The sequence below is a fragment of the Chiloscyllium plagiosum genome, unplaced genomic scaffold (genome assembly GCF_037043375.1).
Source record: "Chiloscyllium plagiosum isolate Xiang-an unplaced genomic scaffold, Cpla_swu_hap1 HiC_scaffold_21, whole genome shotgun sequence".
In the NCBI taxonomy this organism is placed as follows: domain Eukaryota; kingdom Metazoa; phylum Chordata; class Chondrichthyes; order Orectolobiformes; family Hemiscylliidae; genus Chiloscyllium; species Chiloscyllium plagiosum.
In genome coordinates, this window is record NW_028270159.1 from 27406694 (window position 1) to 27429409 (window position 22716).

The 22716-nt window shown below is 38.4% G+C and overlaps 1 protein-coding gene across 6 annotated transcripts in view; it reads left to right on the top strand.

Annotated features, from left to right (window-relative positions):
- Positions 1 to 22716, top strand: part of dennd1a (DENN/MADD domain containing 1A) — a 533820-nt gene that overhangs the window by 272191 nt on the left and 238913 nt on the right. For all 6 annotated transcript variants that reach the window (XM_087998441.1, XM_043720136.2, XM_043720139.2 and 3 more), the window contains one exon: positions 7669 to 7769. In XM_087998441.1, the coding sequence (XP_087854567.1) occupies positions 7669 to 7769 (101 nt within the window). The remainder of the gene's footprint in view (positions 1 to 7668; positions 7770 to 22716) is intronic.

Genomic DNA, 22716 nt, shown 5'->3' on the forward strand with positions numbered 1-22716 from the left:
ACAGCGCCATGGTCCCAGGTTCGATTCCAGTCTTGGGCCACTGTCTGTAGGGAGTTTGCGCATTCTCCCCGTGTCTGCATGGGTGTCCTCCGGGTGCTCTGGTTTCCTCCCACATTGCAAAGATGTGCAGGTCAGGTGAATTGGTCATGCTAAATTGTCCATAGTGTTAGGTGGATTAGTTAGAGGGAAATGGGTCTGGGTGGGTTACTCTTCGGAGGGTTGGTGTGGATTTGTTGGGCCGAAGGGCCTTTTCCACACTGTGTAGGAAATCTAATCTAATGCAATAAGCAGGAATATAATCAGATTATGTTTCATGTTATTATTTATTCTGTACTAAATTCTCCTTGTGGCCAGCTGAGTGTTAGTGCTAGAGAAGAGCCAGACCTCCCTCTTTCATTTAGTGATTGAAATGTGATTTATGATGTGAAAATCACAAAATTGTGCAAAATGTTTGAGCCATATTGATTGAAATGTATAGGATTAGGAGGGGCATGGACAGGGTAGGTGGAAAGCAGCTGTTCTGTTCCCATTAGATGAAGGATCAATAACAAGGGGCATAATTTTACAGTGAAGGGCAGGAGGTTTAGAGGGAGTTTGAGGCAAAATTCTTTCACCCAAAGGGCGGTAGGAATCTGGAGTGCAATGCTGAGAACTGTAGAAACAGGAAACGTTGCAACCTTTAAATGTATTCTCACTATCAGTCACACTCCTGTTTAGAGTTATTTATTGAATTGACTTTGATAAATTTTTCAGGTAGAGTATTCCAGAGCTCACCAAACCTCAAATTTTAAAGAATATCTCTTGCTTTCTCTTGTCCTTATTTTTCCGCACTGATTTTAGATAGATGACTTCTAACTAGTGACCCTCACACTGAGGGCAGTGCTCCTTTCCCTATTTGAAAGGGAAAGCCTCTCATTCCTTTGAAACCTCGATTTAGGTTATCACTTATCCTTCTCTGGTGAGAAATCCTTTTTTTTCCAATCTTGTGCTCATAATTGAAGTCCCCTTATCACTCGAAAACCTCCTTTGTCGTTGCATGTTCCTTGACATACATGCTGTGCAGAAAAGTGTCCACAGTTCTCCCGCCAATGCCTAACCATAATTTATAAAGTTTAAGTATTAACTCTTTGTTTTATTATAAAGAATAGAAGAATAAAGGAACAACTTGCCTTTATATAACATAACACAACACAAATTTGGAGCAGGGTTGGGCCATTTGTCCCCTTAATGCTGTTGCACCATCAGATTGTGGCCTCACCTCGGTTTTCCTATCAGCCTTCCAAAACATTGCACTCCTTTTAAAATGGAACCTTTAACATAGTAAAATATTCAAGCCACCTCTTAAGGCTGTCAGAAAGTATGGTTTGACGTTGAACCACAAAAGCATCTTCAAGTTATAGAGCCAAACAGTTTCAGGGAAGGAATTCCAGAGTTAGGTTCTTTAGCATTCTGAAAGCATGGTTAAATGATGAAAATTGTGATGTGCAGAAGATCAAAGTGAAGTACTGGTGTCTGATAGTGTTGTGGGGCTGGAGAGATGAATTCATGGAGGCATTCAAAATCAAGAAGGAACATTTTAAATAGCAACATTTCAAATAGAGTCAGCATCACATTTTATGGGGTTTAACAATATAATGTTGGAGGTTCGGTGTATAACAATGTAAATATTGGTTATCAGTGCAAATGAGTAGAATGTAACAGCAATTTTAGATAAGAGCTTACAAATGCTTGAAGAAATGTTAAACAACACCATATAGAAATAACACTAACTGTGCAATTATGTGAATTAATAATTTAGGTATTTTAAAAAAAATTCTGTTGAAAATTTATATTGATAAAGAAATATGGAGCTACTTAAATTGTGCAAGTGTTTCCATGCAAGATGTGTGTACTCAGTAATTTATATTTCTGTGGTGATATTGAGCATGTAGTTTGCTAATAAAATCAACTCCCTTCATTGGATGCAGTGTAGTGACCCCTTGGAGGCAAAATGTCTTTGATGGAATTGAAAGAGATTAATAATTACCCCTTGATGAATATTCATAATGACTAGATTCTCTGGGCAAAATTTACACCATGTGATTTCTCTGTTTGTTTCCTGTGAGGTTTTGATGGGTCACTCTCTATGTCACATTGTAGCTGAATAAAGGTGACCTTTACTGACATTCAGTTTACATTCATCTTTCTGCTATTATTTTTTATACAGTTACATGAATAAGAAAGTTATTAATCTGCAACAAAGTTCATAGTGAGAAAATATTGAATGGATGAAATTATATTGCAAGAGTGAAGTGTATCAATGTGATTTTAAATGTGTAATCTGTCGCATCCTTGAAGTATTCCAAAAATAATTCTTCCAGCATTTTCATGAGCAGTTTTTACCAAATTAAATAGTCCTTTATTTGCCAGCCAGGTATGTCACAGAGGTGCATGATGGGAAAAGGTTCATGCATTAATCTGTGCGATTTAGGCAATAGCAAAGCAGGTCATTTTCATTACATTTTGAGGAGTCCAACACCTCTTTTGTGTGTTTATGTATTTATGTATGAATATCTGTATATAATCCATTTGTTATAAATGTATCTGCTGTTTGCTATTACTGTATTAACAATAAAAACCTGTTTGTCATTGAGAGGTAAAGTAGATTAAACTGAACCATTGTCTGAGGATATAATTCACTTTGCATAATGGGATATTTGCTACCTTTTATTTTTCTAATGTTTGAATTCAGTTAAATATGATTTAATTCCTAAAATGCCAAACTTAAAAGTAAAATTTCTTAACAGATTTAATACAGTAACAGCTAAGGCATTGAGAGATGAAAAACCAAGTGTGTATATAATATGATTTTTAAGATATTTAAAATAGTATGACAGCATGAGGTCACATCTTCTTGTGTAATGCTTCCAGCTTTAATCTTTGCGCCATATTTTTAAAAAGTGAACTTGATTGTCTCAGGGCCAATCAGAACTCAGCAATAGTGTCAATAAAAGCCAAAACTAAAATCATCATATTACTCAAAAAATCTATCTTTTTTTTAAAACTGCCATTTTTCTTGAAGCAAGCCCCTAACACACAGTTCTAATACATTGTCACAGTTTAAAGTTTAGCCACACATTTATTTCTTTTTACACTTATTAAGGGGGTTAAATTGGTTAAATCTGACATAGATATGCATATGTATGCAAATTGAGACTTGTACATATGTTTAAGACACAATATGTGCAAACATCCATGCTGAATGTGTATTAAAATTGTCTGCTATTGCCTGGTATTTCAGACTGTCAGACTAAAGGATGCATTTTTTTTTTCTTATGTTTGGTTTTAAATGTTTCTTTTAGCACATTGTAGGTGGCATATAAGCACAGGACCAGAATTGCTTTGTTATAAATATGGTTGTCAGTTGTCTGTGTTGGAAGTGGGGTTAGATGGTGGGTTACGTTCACGTGGAGTTGACAGATGCTCTTCCGATACTGTTGTTCAATTAAAGTAATTTCAAGTGACAAAGAGCCTTCCAGGATATTAGACTGTAATATGGAACCTACTAGAGATTCAAATAGTACAAAGCTTAGAAAACTGCAATGCTAGTTTAGAAAATGTCCTGTTACCATTATTAAATATAGCTACATTTCATATTGCGACCTTGTATATGTTAATACTACAAGATATTCTTGTCTTTTCTTGGATCCTGTCCTCGTCGATTTCCAACTGGATAATGCTTGACAACGTGTCAAGATGAGTTTCTGTAACAAGCTGTTAGTATGTAACAACTGAGTGTGCAACATTACAAATGTAAGAGCACAATGGTCACCTAATGCAATGGTGTAAAAATACTGATAGAGGATTGACACCATTTGAATGAAGAGTCCATTTAATAATGCTTGAAAGGTGGTAATGAACTTTTTAATATGATAATTGTCATTGTTTAATAAAGAATCATATCTAATTTATTAATATCCATTTCAGTATAAGTTGACTGAATAGTGAAGTCTAATTTTTGAAGCATTTTTAAATTCATCTATTATTCTCTTCCCAATAAATTTCGATCAGTTCTTTTGTAATTCACTGTGGTGGCATATAGATAACAAAAATATTTCTAGTACTTTAAGTATGTATGATTTAGCTTAAAAAACCCCCGAATTATATATACAGTCAACTTGTGTCCTTAAGATCACAAGTAACATTGTGCATAATGATGGAATGTTTTCAAGTCAAGCACCATAAATAACAGTGATTGAAAGGTCAGCGCCTTGTGTGTTTTGACTCGTTCAAGAAATGCTGTCAACTTTTAAAGATACCCTGCAATCTCCAAATATCTCTTCAGTTTCATGGTCCATCACACAAGCTTCTATCAGTCTTCTTTCTCGAGGAATCGTGAGCAAGTTTTACTGTTGGTTCCGAAATTATTGTTACATAGTCTCCTCCATCATCTTTCTCTCAAGTGAAACAGTAGAATTGGTTTTTGATGTTGTAATTATTGCAACAAAAATTGGATATGAAAAGACTATTGATTTAAAGACTGAAACTGGAAAGGACGTTTCAGCTCTTTTTGAAATATACCATTGGAAAAAAGAACACTTGGTGTGAAAAAGAACTAGCCTTCTGTGTTTTAAATTGCTGCTATGATTTTAGTTATAACGTTTAATTGCTGTATATTGGGAAAGCACCCTTTCTTCATCCATGCATTGTTTGTAGCGTACATTTCTCACTATCATGGCAATTTGGTTTTTGTTTTGGACTTGAAGTAAATATTCAAACATTAACTCTCTTGACAAGTCTTGAAAGTAATGGCCCTGGTTTTCTGATGACCAGATGATCGTCGTTCATGTGTCGTTAGAAATTGCGCATGGGGCTGTAGAATTCCCATTGTAGCAGAGTCTGAAGACATTGCTGAGGAAATTGAAATTTCCATTTGGCAGTTCCTTCATCCTTGGAACCCTCTGAAAGTATCCATTTAAGTCATAGAATTTAAATGTTGAACTGAAATTTAAAGCACAGTCTAATTCCTGCATGACTATTCAACTGATCTCCTACTTCATGCACTCCCCAGCTCCATCTTCCCCAGACCACTGTACACCCTCTCAGATCCTTATTAACATTTCACTGGGATCAGGGACCTCTGCCCCATCCTACTCTGTTCCACCCCCCTCCCCTTTACCCCTGAACCAAATATGCCTCCCTGCCCCGCATTTCCCCACGCTAGACTTCATCTACATGAAGACCCTCACTTGGTTCTCTTCCTCTGCAGTTAGAACCCTCTCCTCTCTCCTGAAAATATTATTTCATACACCAGTTAAGATCCATCCATATGGCTGCTGCTCTGCAGTGCATGTAGCCCTGGAAGGAGTCAACTTTCCTGCCCTGAGGGAACATCAATATACTCAACTGTAGTGAAATTTAACATCAAGTGATGATGGTCACTGTTTTAATTCCAGATTTTATTACATTTCACCAGATACTGTGCTGGGCTGCTGTGACCTTACCAGGATATTAGCCTTGATTTCTGGATTACTAGTCTAGTAATTTTACCACAAAGTCTTGCCTTGATTTTGTGAAAAGTGAATGTGCCCTTCAAGGACAGCATAACGTAAACTTTTGTTTTCTCTCAGTTGGGCTAAAAATGAATGGAGGAGTGATATATTGATCTTTTCTTTGAAATGTTTAATTGCCTGCATAGATATTGTTTAGTCAGTTGCGCTTTTAGCCTTGTTACAGTACATGTCTTAAAATACGAACTTTTGTCAGGTCATTCTTTCACCTGTTAACTGGAAGCTTGAATTTAGTCATCACCTGTCTATGAGATCTTAACGTTATCATCTTTATTGTTGTTGTAATGAAACCATAATGTTTTCAGCATCTGCTTTGTATAATACGTAAAGCCACTGATTTTGAGCCAGCCAACAGAGGATTGCTTTTGATGCTGAATTTGGAACTCTTTAATTTAAACAGAATTGAATGGTAGGAGACCAATTTGTTACCTGAGTTTTGGAATGCTGTTTTTTTTGTATGTGACACTATCTGCAGAAATCGAGGGTGTTTGTGATTTAGCTTATCTTTTTCGATGGCTGGAGCTCCTTTCACTGATGTGTGGTGAGTTTAAGTTCACTAACAATGTGATAGGCTGATAGTAAGTTGGCAGTCCTTGGCATAGAAAATTGTTTGGCAACCTACTCCTGTGGAATTGCATTTCATATAGAATCATAGAGTCACAAAGTTGTACAGCATGAAAACAGACTCTTCAGTCCAACTCATCCATGCTGAATGGATGTCCTAAATGAATCTAGTCCTATTTGCCAGCACCTGGCCCATATGCCTCTAAACCCTTCCTATTCAAGTACCCATCCAGATGCCTTTTAAATGTTGTAATTGTACCAGTCTCCACCACTTCCTCTGGCAACTCATTCCATACATGCAGCACCCTCTGCGTTGCCCCTTAGGTCCCTTCTACATTGTTCCCCTCTTACCCTAAACCTATGCTCTCTAGTTCTGGACTCACCCACCCCAGGGAAAAGACCTTGTCTATTTACCCTATCCATGCCCTCACGATTTTCTAAATCTCTACAAGGTCACCCCGCAGCCTCCTGGGCTCCAGGGAAAACAGCCCCAGCCTGTTCAGCCTCTCTCTATAGCTCAAATCCTCCAACCCTGGCAACATCCTTGTAAATCTTTTCTGAACCCTTTCAAGTTTCACAACACCCTTCTGATAGGAAGGTGACCAGGATTACATGCAATATTCGAAAAGTGACCTAACCAATGTCCTGTGCAGCCACAACTAACCCTATACTTGAAAAACACATGAAAACTATAGCAAAGCCATAGTCTTCTGCTATGTATTGCTTATAATTAATGTCATTGCAATATATTGGATTTTGCACAAACAACACCTGTATACATAGGGTGAATAGTTATTTTAGCTCATTGTATAGCTTGGAGAAGTGAAGCTTTGTCATGCATCTTTACAGAAGGTGGAAGTGCATCAAAAGGCCTCTACTGTTTTTAATTTGAGACGTTACATAACTTGTATCAGCCATGTGACTTGTAGGTTTGAATGCCAGAATACATCACAACGAATTGTGGATCTACATCATAAAGCAAATTTACTTCAGACTGTAGGTCATTATAAGCGGTTGGTTTTACCTGTACAGAAAATCTCTCAGATATTTAATGAATAATTTGTTTATCTCACATTGGAACTTCTCTGTTTGTTGGTTTACATAGAAATCTTTTGGTTGTAATGTAGAGGTGCTGGATCGTTATGCTGTTTTCAGTGCAATGTGTCTGTTACTTAGGCTACAGTAACAATTCAGAAGAGAGTGTTGATATTGAGGATGGTGCTTAATTATCTGACAGGACCAAAACCAAGTACAGTGTTTTAATCAATTCAAGGCCTCCATTTCAGCATAACACATGTTAGATTATTCACTTGAGATATTAGTACACAGACCAGAATGAATGATTTTAGCATTTAGTTTAGAGGTACTATTTATGTTGATTTAATTTTTCAAACATTTGTTAATCACTTATTCTTCAAATTCAAAAATTGGATACTATAGTTAATCAGAAGATTTTACTTCACTTGAAATGTACTTCATTATGAAGGATAGCTTGTTTGGAATATTCACTTACCTATTTTTTGATTTGGTAAGCAATTTTTCTTTTCCCTCGTAGTTAACAGCCTGTATCCATGGGTCAGCAGCTATGCTATATCCGATGTTTTGGCAGCATGTTTACATTCCTGTCCTTCCTCCTCATCTATTGGACTACTGCTGGTAAGATGTTGAACAAAATTTATTTTTACATGATAAGAATACTACTTGTATAAATAATATCTGCATAATGGGGCAGAAGAAACAAGAATTCTATTGCGTGCCAAGCATTTGTGTTTTGCTATCCCTTTGACTTATTACCTTCGAGAATATCAGTATAAAATCATATAATATTACTGATATTACCCACCTGACCTAATGACAAGAGTAGAATTCGAGTGGGGTTGTCTTTCAAAATTTTAAAATGATGAGTAGTTCTCAAGATGGTGTGTCTACCTGTTTCACATTTATGTTTACGTTATGCCTTGAGAAGTAGAACACTTCATCCACATATTTAACTTTAATTCTCACTGTGCATTTGGAAGCGTGATTTTCCTATATAAGTTGTTGCATAGGTTTCCCTGGTAAAAGGAGAGTGAGACTGCTGCCTCAAAAATGTAAGTGGCTTTTGCTGAATTTCTTCTGGGCAAGGAGAAGCACTCCCATTGTCCTTCAAGCAAGTCTTCAACCATGTTTATGCCAATCATGATTTGGAGATGCCGGTGTTGGACTGGGGTGTACAAAGTTAAAAATCACACAACACCAGGTTATAGTCCAACAGGTTTAATTGGAAGCACACTAGCTTTCGGAGCATCGCTCCTTCATCAGGTGGTAGTGGAGGGCTCAATCCTAACACACAGAATTTATAGCAAAACTTTACAGTGTGATGTAACTGAAATTATACTATTGAAAAATTGATTGTCTGTTAAGCCTTTCATCTGTTAAAATACCATGATAGTTTCACTTCTTCTTTCATGTGTAAATCACAAAACCTTTTTTAAAAAAGTTGCATTCTCAGGTTAGCTGTTAACAATGGTGATAGCTAGATAATATGTTGAACTGTTGGTCCCCCGTGTTCTCTGTCTATGCCATGATGTTTAGATTGATTATAATCTAAAAAGTGAGATAACGGAGTTTTACATGAATTCATGCAGTTTTTGAGCAAAGTGTAATGTAACGCTGCAAGTACAAATTCACCCCACAAAATATATGTGTGCATGTGGGTCTTTGTCTGTGTCTGTGTGTGTGTGTGTGTCTGTCTGTCTGTCTGGGTTGGGGGTTGGGCTTGTGAGAAAGTGTACATGTGTGTGTAGTGAGTGCAGAGTGTCTTAAGTCTGTGAGGGGGTGCATGTGTAAGTGTGGGAGTGTGTGTGTCTGTAAGGGTGTGTGTGGGTGACTGTGTGCGCGTCTGTGTTCTCCTAGCGAATAGGGTACCCAAATTATCTGAGAACAATGGAGAAAAAAAAATTTAAGCTTGTGCTGTAAATCTGACTACTTATACAATGGTTTTGTTGTGGTTGATAACACAAAGAACTGTAAGTAGATTAGATTAGATTCCCTACAGTGTGGAAACAGGCCCTTTGGCCCAACAGGTCCACTCCGACCTCTGAACAGTAACCCATCCAGATCCATTTCCTTCTGAATAATGTACCTAACACAATGGGCAATTTTAACATGGCTAATTCACCCACCTTGCACATCTTTGGACTGTGAGAGGAAACTGGAGCACCTGGAGGAAACACGCAGACACTGGGAGAATGTGCAAACTCCACACAGAACCTGGGACCCTGGTGCTGTGAGGCAGCAGTGCTAACCACTGAGTCACCGTGCTCCCCCTATAAACTACAATGTCACTTTCTCAAGCTACTACTAAAGTAAAATATACAGATGACATAATATAAGAAATTGTAACAATTGTTTATCGTGAATATATCTAACATGTCTAAATAAATAGAGCTACTTAGGGTAATATACAATACTACAGGGAAGCAGTCTGTTTGGCACAACAGCCCATGTGACTTTTGTGATATTCTTGAGCCTCTCCCCACCTTTCTTCACCCAAATCTCTTATTGTGCTGTAAATATTTAAAATAAAAGCAATAAACTTTTTTTCAAAAGTTCTCTAGTTAGAGCAATAGACTGTAACCTCTTTCATGTTGTTTTGTGTTTCTTTGCAGGTTTTTGTTTCACTATTTTGCATTTCAGTTTTTGCTCTTTGGCTGCAGATTTCATCAGTCTGCCATCAGTTCATTCTACTTGTCTTATTACCATTTCTTTTGCTCTTGAATGGCCATCCCTGTTATCACTGAAGCTCTTCTGTCTAATAGCTGCCTTCCGATCTTTTCCAAGCCCCCCAACTTTGCATCCGGTTAAAATCTAAAGCATTTCTAACTCTTCCCACCAGTTTTGTTGAAAGATTATCAAGCTGAAATTTCAGTTCTGTTTCTCTCTTCACAGATACAGTCTGACCTGCTGAATATTTCCTGCATGTTCTGCTTTATCTCAGATTTCCAGTATCAAAAATATTTTGTTTCTGTTTAGTTAACTGCAGAAGGTGTGAGCAGAATAGCAAAGGTACAAAAAATGAACCAGACTGACAGAGCAATCACTTGTGCCAGTTGTAGGGAGGAGTGAAGAAATCTCTACTACACTGCTCTGAAGGAAATAGCCTGCCTCACCGTCATTCGTGAGATAGCTTCTGTTTATCCATAATCTAGTACAAAGAAGCCCTTCCAAGGCTGCATAGCACAGGAGGGCGTCAGGGCCTTTTTTGCACATCAGATGTAAGCCATATGAAATATTAGGATTTTATGTAAAATTATGAATGACCTCCTGTAGTATGTGCAGTCCCAAGTTGATTTGGGGCCAGAATGTCCATGTGTAGCTGTGCTAGTTAAACATGTACAAGCCCAAAACCAACAAGGAACATGATTCCACCTTTGTAATCAATCCCCTTACCATCTGTCGTTTTGCATAATATTCGCATACTAGGTTTTCAAACTTGCTTGAGTTCCTGTCATCAGATGCTGATAACCAAACAGAATGTGAATGTGGGAGGTGCGCAAATGCAGGAAATCAGTTCACATGTTCTCATCTCAGTGCAAGCAGGATATATGTTCATAGTCTTAGAAAATTATCTAACTGAACAAAGCAAATCCATCAAATTCAAAAGACTTGCCAACAGCTGTTTCCATAGCTGTTTCGGTTAATTCATTTGCACTGCTTAAGTCATTTTATACACTGTGTGGATAAATTTATGCCTGTCAGCCTTATTTAATCTATATTTGCATTGATAGATAAAGGGCTGGAGTTTTCATTCACTTATTTACATTGGACAAAATAGATTAGAATAGCTATTATTCACAACATGTTTGAGAGCAACAGTTCAAAGAGGTTTTAAAGGAATCATTTTTTGAGGGCTATGAAGAGTGATTAGCATAACCTTTCAGAGCTACCTATGCCAGAATTACATACAGTCATTTAGACAGGTTGGTGTTGCAATTACTTAAGGCTTTTGTAGTGGTAGTTGATTCATTTCTTTCTACTATCTTAAGGAGAGAACACTTCCACCGATCTTTTTTGAATTTGTCAAAGAGTTTTTGTGCCAAGTATTATGATGCTGGCTGATGTTATTACAGACAAGGCAGTCCCTAGAGTGAAATTGGCTTTTTAGACCTTAACTTTTTTTTTGTTAAACTGTTACTCAACGCATTCACAAGAATCCATTAGTGAACTTCTAACAAAAATCGAAAGCTTATTAAACAAGAAGAAAATCATTAACACTCGATAAGATGGAAAATAAATCATTACAAACACCAGTAAAAAATTCAAACTCTTTCAACTTCTTTTTGCCAGCAAAGTCCTTACTAACCCCTAAACTTGAGTAATGAGTCTGCACACTCTCCACACTTAGGCTTCTTGCTCAAGTTGGTACAGCTGCACCCAGATTCCTTTTATTGATCTTTTGTGTATTTACTAGATGCTATTTGTCTTCAGTGGGTATCTCTTCCTGAGATGCCCAAAATAAATCTCAAGCTAAACAAACTCTTACTTTTAGCTTCAGAGCAAACCCATAAGTTCTCTAACTCAGTTTCTGGAGGTTTTTGCCAGATTTGTTACATGACAGTTTAACACTTTAGCCTTCACTGTCTCACATACCCATCTTATTGATCCTTTGGATCCCTGTCTCCAGGCAACAAGAGAATTTGTTTTTTTCTGAATGCATTTAATGCATTGACCTATTCACCCCAGCTCTCTACTTCAAGATTGCAAAACCTTATTAGGGTGCATCCAAATAAAGAGTTTTCTGGATTCATTGGCACTAATCTCCCATTAACAACTCTTTAAGAAACTGAAGCTAAAACTATACTTCTCCCTTCTCAACACACAAAATACAAATTAAATTTAGTTATACATTATTCATAACACAAGTGAGAAAATGTTCCTGACTTCCCAAAATGGATTGCTTTGTATTGGTTTCCTACAACATCTTGAAAGGCCTGCATTATGTTTTATCATACACTCAATCCTCCAGTCTTCCAAGTTCATTATGAATTCGGGGAGTTATTTATCCAGGCAACTCTATAAATTGTAAGATTTTCTGATATGTTCCTCACTCCAATTAGAAATTCCATTGTTTCCATCGATAGGAATCCACAGATTAATTGATCATGATCCTTTTTATCTCTTCTCTTCTCATTATGAATTTGGCAAAAAAATAGAGGTGAAAGGATCAGAAATTATTCTTACTGTTCTCCACTGGTTTGAAAATAATATATTTCCCTGACTGAATCCAGATGAGCATCACTGAGCTGATTTGGTTTGTATGTTAAAAGTGTCTTGTATGTGAGCATTGTTTACATTTGATATCCTGGCTTTTGAGTTTTAAGCACAGTTTTTGAAGCAAAATGTATCAGAGTTGTTAGTAATTATTCTTATGGCATTGGGAAAGCTTCCACTAATCACATATGTAAATTCCCTTCCCTTGTCATCAGCAAATGTCCAGTTGATCTTCTGCAAGTTGCATTTAGCAGCATCATGGCATGTATGTTCAGTGCATGGCACAGTGAAAGTTTAATGTTGTGTGGTCTTTTGATGCTATCACTAGAAAACTATAACTGTTTTGAAAGTGCATCAATCAATCTTTTTCCCTTCAATATTGATCTGATTATTGTTCTTGAGATTATTTTGCTTGTGTAATTATTTTGTTTCTTAGCCCAGGTTTCTTTTCAAAACTTGTTTCAAAAATGTTTAAGTATGTTATTAAAAAAAATGCTCAAATGGAACCACCCATCTTCATACTTACTGTAGATTGCAATTGCTTTGTATTCAGCTTGTGGTTACATTTCAGTGATTCTATTGTACTGAACTTGTGCTTGCTAAATAATTTCACACATACCTTGTAAAAGATATTGAATTTGAACCTGCCATGCCAAATTTTTTTCTTTGATAGACCAACTTGTGTTCATCTTGAGGCACTAAAAGATTATTGCTCTGAATTATTTCTTCTCAGCTACCAATATAATTTTTGACTCTATATGCATTCAAACCTTTTGTAGACTAAGTTGCAACAAAGGAACGTGAAATGTCTACATTGTTTTCAGTTCCAAACAAATACATACCAGTACCTTAATGTCTTGCTATTAGTATTGATGAAAGGATACTTTATAAAGAGCATTTTGAAGATTTAGGTGAATAATATTGTTACATACATTCTTACGTAATTAGTTGTCTTCTAGTTTAATTCTGTGCACAAAGGTATCTCGCATTGATCAAAGATAAAATTAAAAACTGACTGTGGCTTCGTATAACTTTCAGTATGTATTGTCATCTGTATTGCTTTGTTTTCCTGTGTTTTTTTCCTTTCGCTTGATATATTGCTATTTTTTACTCGTTTCGGTGTGTCTTCATTTTTGCTTATCTTTCTTTTTTGTGTGTTTCTTCCCATTTTACACTCTTTGTTATATATATGTGCAGTTCTTTAATAACTGCTAGTTATAACACATGGAGTTGGGTAGATGGAGTTCAGAAGAATGCTGTACACCAACTAACACTCTACACCAACTAACCCTGAAGAAAAATAAGAAAATATTACATCAAACACAGTACAAACTCGTGTACAGCTTAGCATTGCAAAAAAAAAATGGTGTGTATCTGGTACAGTTAGGTAGGATGGGATGGGTCTGGATAGGATGCTGTTCAGAGAGTTGGTGCAGACTCTACCTATACCGTGGGAATACTTTGATTATTCACACACCTCAGGTTTTTTCAGTTTTGGATAACTCTTGTCAGAATTGTACTGAAACATGTCTGGTACAGAAATATTAAACTAAAACCAGACACTGAGGTAACCTACTTCCCAACTTTCCTGTTTTAGCTCCTTTCTCTACGCGAAACTGTTTCATAGATTTAACTTCAGCTAGGACATTTGCAAAAAAAAAAGCTTTCCAACCTATTGGTTTCCATTAAGTAAATAAAGCACTATGAAAGTGTGGGATTCACTCCATGCTATTACGAATCCACATTGGATTTTATAATGGGTGGCTCAGTGGTTAGCACTGCTGCCTCACAGAACCAAGGACCCAGGTTCGATTCCAGCCTCACGCAACTGTTTGTGTGGAGTTGGCACATTCTCCCATGTCTGTATGTTGTGAATATAAAGTATTGTAAAGGTTTGCCTCAGAAATTGATTGTGGTCATCTGATTACCAGGGTGAATCCCTATATCTACTAAATAATTCGTAAGTGCTACTCTATCTCATGTTATATTCAAGTTCAAGCTTCGATCCTCTCTGCTCTTTCTAAACCAAGCCTCAGTATTACTACTTGTTGCTAATCCAATCCTATCTTCAAACATTGATCTTCCTACTTCTTCCAAATCCAGTCTAGCTCCATTGGTCTCTCCTGTTATCTCCAAGTGTCATGATAGTGGTAAAATAGTATAACTTACATTATCTTTAATACTGGAGATATTTCATGGGCGAGAACGGTTTTAAAACAACCGACTTTTTTTTTTGTATTGTACCCAATTACCACACATGAACTTACTGTTTGTATTTAAAGATATAACAAAAATCTGAATGTTTCTGTAGCTTTTAAAAGATTTTTGTGTGGTTTATTCTTTAAATATTCATGTATTCATAGATTTGGCTATAGAGAAAAGTCTCTATATGATGGATGAAGATGAAATCCAGAAATCAAACCCTCACCAGAGTATATATTTAATACTGTTGGAACTGTTGCCACTCTGAAATGCACTAAAGAAATTTCTTATACCAGTTTTTGTTATGATTCAGATTTGTGAGTGTGGTTTTAAAGTACAACTTCCCGCTGACAGAAATTGCTTTCATTAGGTAGAATATAATCATTGGAAGTAAATTTGTCAGAGGCATCCATTTTGTTGCAATACAGTTGTGCATCTGTGATGCAGAATAATTCGGGAGTTATTGAAAACTAGAAGCCTATTTAGATTCCTTAAGGGAATACTGCTGTCACATTGTTCTGACATTCCATTGATGTTGCAGAGCGGTTTCTTGAATTTTTTCTCTCTTTCACATTACCAGCTGCATTTTTGTAGCTATAGTCCTGTTTATGTTGGAGAACAGTGTGCAAAGAGGCTGGATTAAGCATGAAACTATTGTGTTTGTAAGGTTGTGTCCATTAATGATCAACATAAATTTTCCTCACACCAGTTTTCATCTAACTCTTTTAACATATATATCCTTCATTTATTTCTCCATTATTAACTCATCTCACATCTCCATAAGTGTAAATGTAGTATTCACTCCAACTATTCTTTGGGGATAGCAAGTTCTATATTCCTCTCGCTCATTAGGTAAATAAATTTCTCTTTTGACTTGTGAATATAAATTAAATAAGGAACAAAATAAGGAATGTTTGATATCACAATTTGTGTCAGTAATGGCTTAGTTGGTTGCACTCTGAATTCTGCATGTAAGGTTGTGAGTTCAAGTACCATTTCAGGATTTGGGCACAAATGTTGAGACTGCAGTGCAGTATAGACAGTGTGCTACTCTTCTGGTTGTAGTCTTTTGGATTTGACATTAAACTGAGAATGTGTTTGTTCTCACAGATGACTGTAAGAAGTCCAACAGTAATATTTTGAAGAAGAATAGAGTTATTCCTGAGATCCTAGCCAATATTTGTCTCTGAATCAACAGCAGAAAGAAAGATGATTCAGTCATTGTCACATTTGTTTGTGGAAGCTTGCACAGCGACCTAAAGTGTAAGGTAGCTTAGATGAGGAGAACTAATTATTTTCAGGATAGTTTCTTGGAACAGTTCCCTCTGAAGCCTATGAGGGAGCATGCTATACTTGATTTCGATCTGTGCTGAGAGATCTCATGATCTCAGAGTGAAGCCCTGGGTAACAGTTGACCATATTATGATTGAATGTTACATTCAGTATGGGGGAGAGATGACCATGTTCGAGACTTTATTTAAGTAAGGGCAGTTATGAAGGCATGAAGGTAGAGTTGGTTAATATGAATTGGCAAGTTAGGTTAAAGGATCCATAGGCACATATCAACAAACAAGAAGGACCGATTATCCATGATTACCTACAAACATTAAAGATAATATCAAACTAAAAGTAGAAACAAAAAATTTTGTGTAAAGGCAGGTGGCAAGTTGGAAAATGAGAGAAAATTAGCCAGAAATATAAAAACACAAATAATAGTTTCTATAAATCTTTTAAAAAGAAAAAAATGTTAAATAAGTGAGTGATGGTCCTTTAGAAAATGAGATAGAAGCATTAAGAATGGAAAATAAGGAAGTGGCAAATGAATTAAGCAAATATTTCACATTGTGCTTCACTGTAGCAAATATGTGACATTCCAGAATCAGTGATAAATTTAAAAATGGAAACGTGCTGTGTTCCTCCTCACTGCTTACAAGCAGAAGCTGAATTGGGGGGGCCGTTCACAAAGAGAAGTACAATACTGATCTGAGGCAGTGGAAGACATCTCTAGGACTGCTTGGAATCTGTGCAATGTACTGTAGTCAAATACTTAGTGGAAAACCTAGATGAGTTTGCCACCACTGTCATGGACTTGGTTGTGTACCAAACAAGTCAATCCAGTGTTCTTCAACTGGAAACCTTGGATGAAGTAGGAAGTTCATTCCCTACTGAAGGCCATGTATGTAGCATTCAAGTTGGATGACCCAGACCTATACAGGAAATCCAAATATGACGTCCACAGCACCATCAGAAATGCCAAGAGGCAATATTGGACCAAGTTAGAGACCCAACCAACCAAACCGACTCCCTCTGCCTGGGATAAGGCCGAAACAACATACGGGATACAAAATGAAGCAGAGCAGGATAGCGGACAAACGCGCATCCCTCCCTGATGTGCTCAAAGCTTTCTATGCTCAGTTTGAGCAGAATGTCAGCATGCGGTGCCACCTGTTCAGACAGTCCCAAACGCACCTGTACCACTGTCACCACTGCAGAACATCGGTCTTCCTGGGAGTCAACTCAAGGAAAGTGACAGACCTGGACCTACTTCAGATTCCTGCTCATTGACTGCAACTCTGCCTTCAACACCATTTACCCCCTCCAGATTGATACCAAAACTTGGAGACCTCGGTCTCAGCTCCGCCCTCTGCAACTGGGTCGTCACCTTTCTCATCTACAGACCGCAATCAGTGAAGATAGACAATTGTATCTCCGCCACGATAACGCTCAACACTGGAACCCCCTACTATACTCGTTGCACATCCACAACTGTGTTGCCAAATTCCGAATGAGCGCCACATAAAAGTTGGCTGACTACATCACCATAGTAGGACGGTTTTGGTAACAATGACAGGTCAGAATACAGAAAGGCGATAGAGGACTTGGTAATGCAGTGCAATGAGAACAACCTCCCTCTCGATGTCAGCAAAACAGAATAACTGAGCATTGAATTCAGAAGGAAGGAAGGTGAACCCTTCCCCACCCACATCAATGGAGCTGAGGTTGAGAGGGTGGAGAGGGTCAAGTTGCTCGGAGTGCCGAAAACCAACCACCTGTCTTGGACTCCCCATGTAGATGGGATTGTCAAGAAGGCATAACAATGCCTCTTCTTCCATATGCGGCTTAAGAAATTTGGCATGTCCACAAGGTCACTCACTAACGTTTACAGATGCACCATTGAAAGCATACTGTCTGGGTCATGATGGCCTGGTGTGGCAACTGTTCTGCTCAGGACCATAAGAAACTACAGAAGGTTGTGTGGACAACTCTGACCCTCATGGAAGCCAACCTTCCACCCATGGACTCCATTTACATGGCTTGTTGCATAAGGCATTTATGTAAATGCCTGAGATGAAGTAATGGAAGATATAGTTATGGATGAAAAATGTTCTTAAAAGGAAATAAAGCTTTGAAAAAGATAATTAAGTGACTGAGCATATGGTAAATGGAGTGTAATCTGATCAAATGTGGAATTGTCTATTTTGGCACCAACAACATAGGAAGAGATCGAGAAATGAAAGCAGAAATTCAGGGAGCTAGGGTGAAAGCTTAGAGGTGGAACAAACAGAGTTGTTATCTCTGGTTTGTTGTCCATGCCATGTGCCAGTGAAGCGAGGAACCAGGAGAGAGAGGAGTTGAATATGTGACCACAGGCATAGTGCAGGAGGGAGGGTTTTGGAATAGTGGATAATTGGGGCTCTTTCTGGGGTAGGTGGGATCTCTACAAACAAGATAGTCTTCAACTGAACCAGAGGGGTACCAATATCCTGGGGGAGAAATTTGCTACTGCTCTTTGGGTGGATTTAAACCAATTCAGCTGGGGGATGGGAACCAAAATTATAGTTCAAGGGAGGATGAGAATAATGAAGTCAGAACTAAGATTTCAAGATTGCAAAAAGGCAATGGCAGGCAAGAAGTTTGTTTGAAGTGTGTCTACTTCAACACCAGGAGCATCTGGAATAAGGTGGGTGAACTTGGGTTGGTGCCTGGGATTTCAATGTTGTAGCCGTTTCCGATACATGGGTAGAACAGAGACAGGGATGGTTATTGCAGGTTCCTGGATTTAGATGTTACAGTAAGAACAGGAAAATACTAAAAGAGGAGGTGATGTGGCACTGTTAGTCGCGGTAGTAATATGGTTGCAGAAAGGACGTTTGAGGGCTCCTCTACTGGCGTACTATGGGCTGAGATTAGAAACAGGAAAGGAGAAGTTACCCTGTTGGGAGTTATCAATAGTTCTCCAAATAATTCCAGGGATGTTGAGGATAGGATAACAAAGATGATCCTCGATAGGAGCAAAAGTGACAGGGTAGTTGTTATGGGGGCCTTTAACTTTCCAAATATTGCCTGGGAATACTATAGTTCAAATACATTAGATGGGTCAGTTTTTGTCCAATGTGTACAGGATGGTTTCCTGACACAGTATGAAGTTAGGCCAACAAGGGGCAAGGCCACATTAGATTTGGTACTGGGTAATGAACCCAGCCAGGTGTTAGACTTGGAGGTGGATGTGCACTTTGGTGATAGTGACCACAATTCTGTTTACTTTAGTGCTGGAAAGGGATAGGTATGTACTAGCAAGAGTTATAGCTGGGGAAAAGGCAAATACAATGCGATTAGGAAAGATTTAGGATGCATAGGATGGGGAAGGAAGCTGCAGGGGATGGGCACAGTTGAAGTGTGGAGCTTATTAAGTGTGTAAGTATGTACCAGTCAGGAAGAGAAGACGTTGTCGAGCGCGGGAGCCATGGTTTACTCAGGAAGTTGAATCTCTCCAAGAGGAAGAAGAGGGCTTATGTTAGGATGAGATGTGATGGCACTTGAGAGTTACAAGCTAGCCAGGAAAGACCTAAAGGGAGAGCTAAGAAGAGCCCAGAGGGGACATGAGAAGTCATTGGCTGATAAGGTTTTCCTTGATCCTATCAGGAATAAAAGAATGATGAGAGTAAGATGAGGACCAATCAAGCATAGTAGGGCGAAGTTGTGCGTGGAGTCAGAGGAGATGGGGAAGCGTTAAATGAATACTTTTTGTCAGTATTCACATTAGAAAAAGACAATGTGGTCAAGGAAAATACTGAGGTACAGGCTACTAGACTAGATGGGATTGAGGTTCATAAGGTGTTAGCAGTTCTGAAAAGTGCAAAAATAGATAAGTCCCCTGGGCCGGATGGGATTTATCCTAGCATTCTCTGGGAAGCCAGGGAGGAGACTGCAGAGCCTTTGGCTTTGATCTTTATGTCGTCATTGTCTACAGGAATAGTGCCAGAAGACTGAAGGATAGCAAATGTTGTTCCCTTGTTCAAGAAGGGGAGTCGAGACAGCCCCAGTAATTATAGACCTGTGAGCCTTTTTTCGGTTGTGGATAAAGTGTTGGAAAAGATTATAAGAGTGAGGATTTATAATCATCGAGAAAGAAATAAGTTAATTAGGCATAGTCAACACAGTTTTGTGAAGGGTAGGTTGTGCCTCACAAACCTTATTGAGTTCTTTTAGAAGGTGACCAAACAGGTGGATGAGGGTAAAGTGGTTGATGTGGTGTATATGGATTTCAGTAAGGCGTTTGATAAGGTTCCTCACGGTAGGCTATTGTACAAGATACAGAGGCATGGGATTGAGGGTGCTTTAGCAGTCTGGATCAGAAATTGGCCAGCTCAAAGAAGACAGAGGGTGGTGGTTGATGGGAAATATTCATCCCGGAGTTCAGTTACTAGTGGTGTGCCGCAAGGATCTGTTTTGCGTCCACTGTTATTTGTCATTAATATAAATGACCTGGATGAGGGCATAGAAGGATGGGTTAGTAAATTTGTGAATGACACTAAGGTCGGTAGAGTTGTGGATAGTGAAGAAGAATGTTGTAGGTTACAGAGAGACATAAGCTGCAGAGCTGGGCTGCGAGATGGCAAATGGAGTTTAATGCAGAAAAGTGTGAGGTGATTCACTTTGGAAGGAGTAACAGGAATGCAGAGTAATGGGCTAATGGTAAGATTCTTGGTAGTGTAGATGAGCAGAAATGTCAGTGTCCAGGTACATAGATCCCTGAAAGTTACCACCCAGGTCGATAGTGTTGTTAAGAAGGCATGCGGTGTGTTAGCTATTATTGGTAGAGGGATTGAGTTTCAGAGCCATGTGGTCATGCTGCAGCTGTACAAAACTCTGATGCGGCCACATTTGGAGTATTGCATACAGTTCTGGTCGCCGCATTAGAAGAAGGATGTGGAAGCTTTGGAAAGGATGCAGAGGATATTTACTGGGATGTTGCTTGGTATGGAGGGAAGGTCTTATGAGAAAAGGCTGAGGGACTTGAGGCTGTTTTCATTAGAGAGGAGGTTGAGAGGTGACTTAATTGAGACAAATAAGATAGTCAAAGGTTACTCACCAACCTTAAAGGCATTTAAATGGTCATTGGACAGGCATATGGACAAGAATGGAATAGTGTAGGTTAGATGGGCTTCAGATTGGTTTCACAGGTCGGTGCAACATCAAGGGCTGAAGGGCAGGTATTGCGTTATTATGCTCTATTAAAAAATAAACTTATTATCTACATAATAGATTGCTGAGCTCTGACATGCAGAAGGATCTGGTAGTCCATGTGCATGAAGCACATAAAATTGATACACAGCAAGTAACTGAAAAGGCTAATAAAAGATGTTATCATTTATCTGGGAAGGATTGAATATAACAGTAGAGAGGCTGTGCTTCAGTTAGACAGGTCAGTGGTGAGTCAGCAACTTGAGTATCATGCACTGAAAAGGTGTTTGAAACTGCGTAATTGAATGCAATAGGTAAATGCTTATTAAGTAATGATTTGAAAAGTTAATGATAGGTGGGAATGTGGATTTGAGGTTTCAGGCAGTTAAGCCAGGATCTTATTGGATGACAGAGCAGGCTTGAGGGGCTGAATGGCCTACTTCTGCTCAGAATTCATACATTCAAATGTAAGTCATTGATATCGAGTATAAATAGCTGAGGCTAAAGTACTGATTCTTCTGGTACTGCACTGGTTACAGCCCAACCCAAAAGTGACTGACTGACTGTTTATTCCTTCTCTGTTTTCTTCTCACTAACAAATACTCAGTCATGTTACCCTGCATCCGCACCCGCACCCCCCCTCCCCCCGCCTCTGATCCATTTGTCATTTAACACCAAAAGATGCAAGGACTATGCACCATTAATTTATTTTCCAGATTTGTCTCTCCAAAAGGATGATTAAAAACCAAGAGGAAATTTAGAAAAATACAACTGTTACTTAATTTTCTCAGTTGTTTAAAAATATAGGCTATAGAACTCTCAGGAAGAAAACGTGTTTGTGAGGAAGATAAAGGAACTTGGAAAACTACAAAGAGTCAGAGTAAATGCACTCAGATTTCAGACAGCTATAGTGGCAGCCATATGAATGTTAGGGTTTAAACAATAATTAAAGAAGTCCAGAACCAGAGAGAGGGGAATGTGAAAAGAACACAAGGGTAAGATTTGTGATGAGTGAAATGCCAGAGTGACAAAATCATTGGTTGTGAAAGGCAAGAAAAGGTTCTAATTGGCCATAAAATGATTCCGCCAGAGAAGATGGAAATGGTCTTAAATTTTAAAAAATCGGCCGGAAACTCAGGGTTATAAATACCATGAAGATGGAGTAATTGGGAAAATACCACAGAATCCTAACAGAAAGTGTGGCAGGATCAATGTTGCTGTGGGAGAATAGTTCAAAATACTACAGCAAAGCATCCGAGGATGTAGTGAATATGAGATATCGGTCTTGAGCAGAGAAGGTTACTGTCACATGGAAATATAATGGAAATAAGACATTCTGGAGTAGAGTGGTGCTGGAAAAGCACAGCAGTTCAGGCAGTATCCAAGGAGCAGTAAAATCGATGTTTCGGGCAAATGCCCTTCATCAGGAATACAGGCAGAGTGCCTGAAGGGTGGAGAGTACAATGGGTGGATGGGTGTGGGATGAGGGTGGAGTGGATAGGTGGAAAAGAAGACAGGCTGGTAGGACAGGTCATGGGGACGGTGCTGAGCTGGAAGTTTGGAACTGGGGTGAGGTGGGGAAAGGAGAAATGAGGAAACTGATGTCCATATTGATGCCAAGGGGTTGAATTGTTCCGAGGCGGAAGATGAGGCATTCTTCCTCCAGGCATCGGGTGGTGAGGGA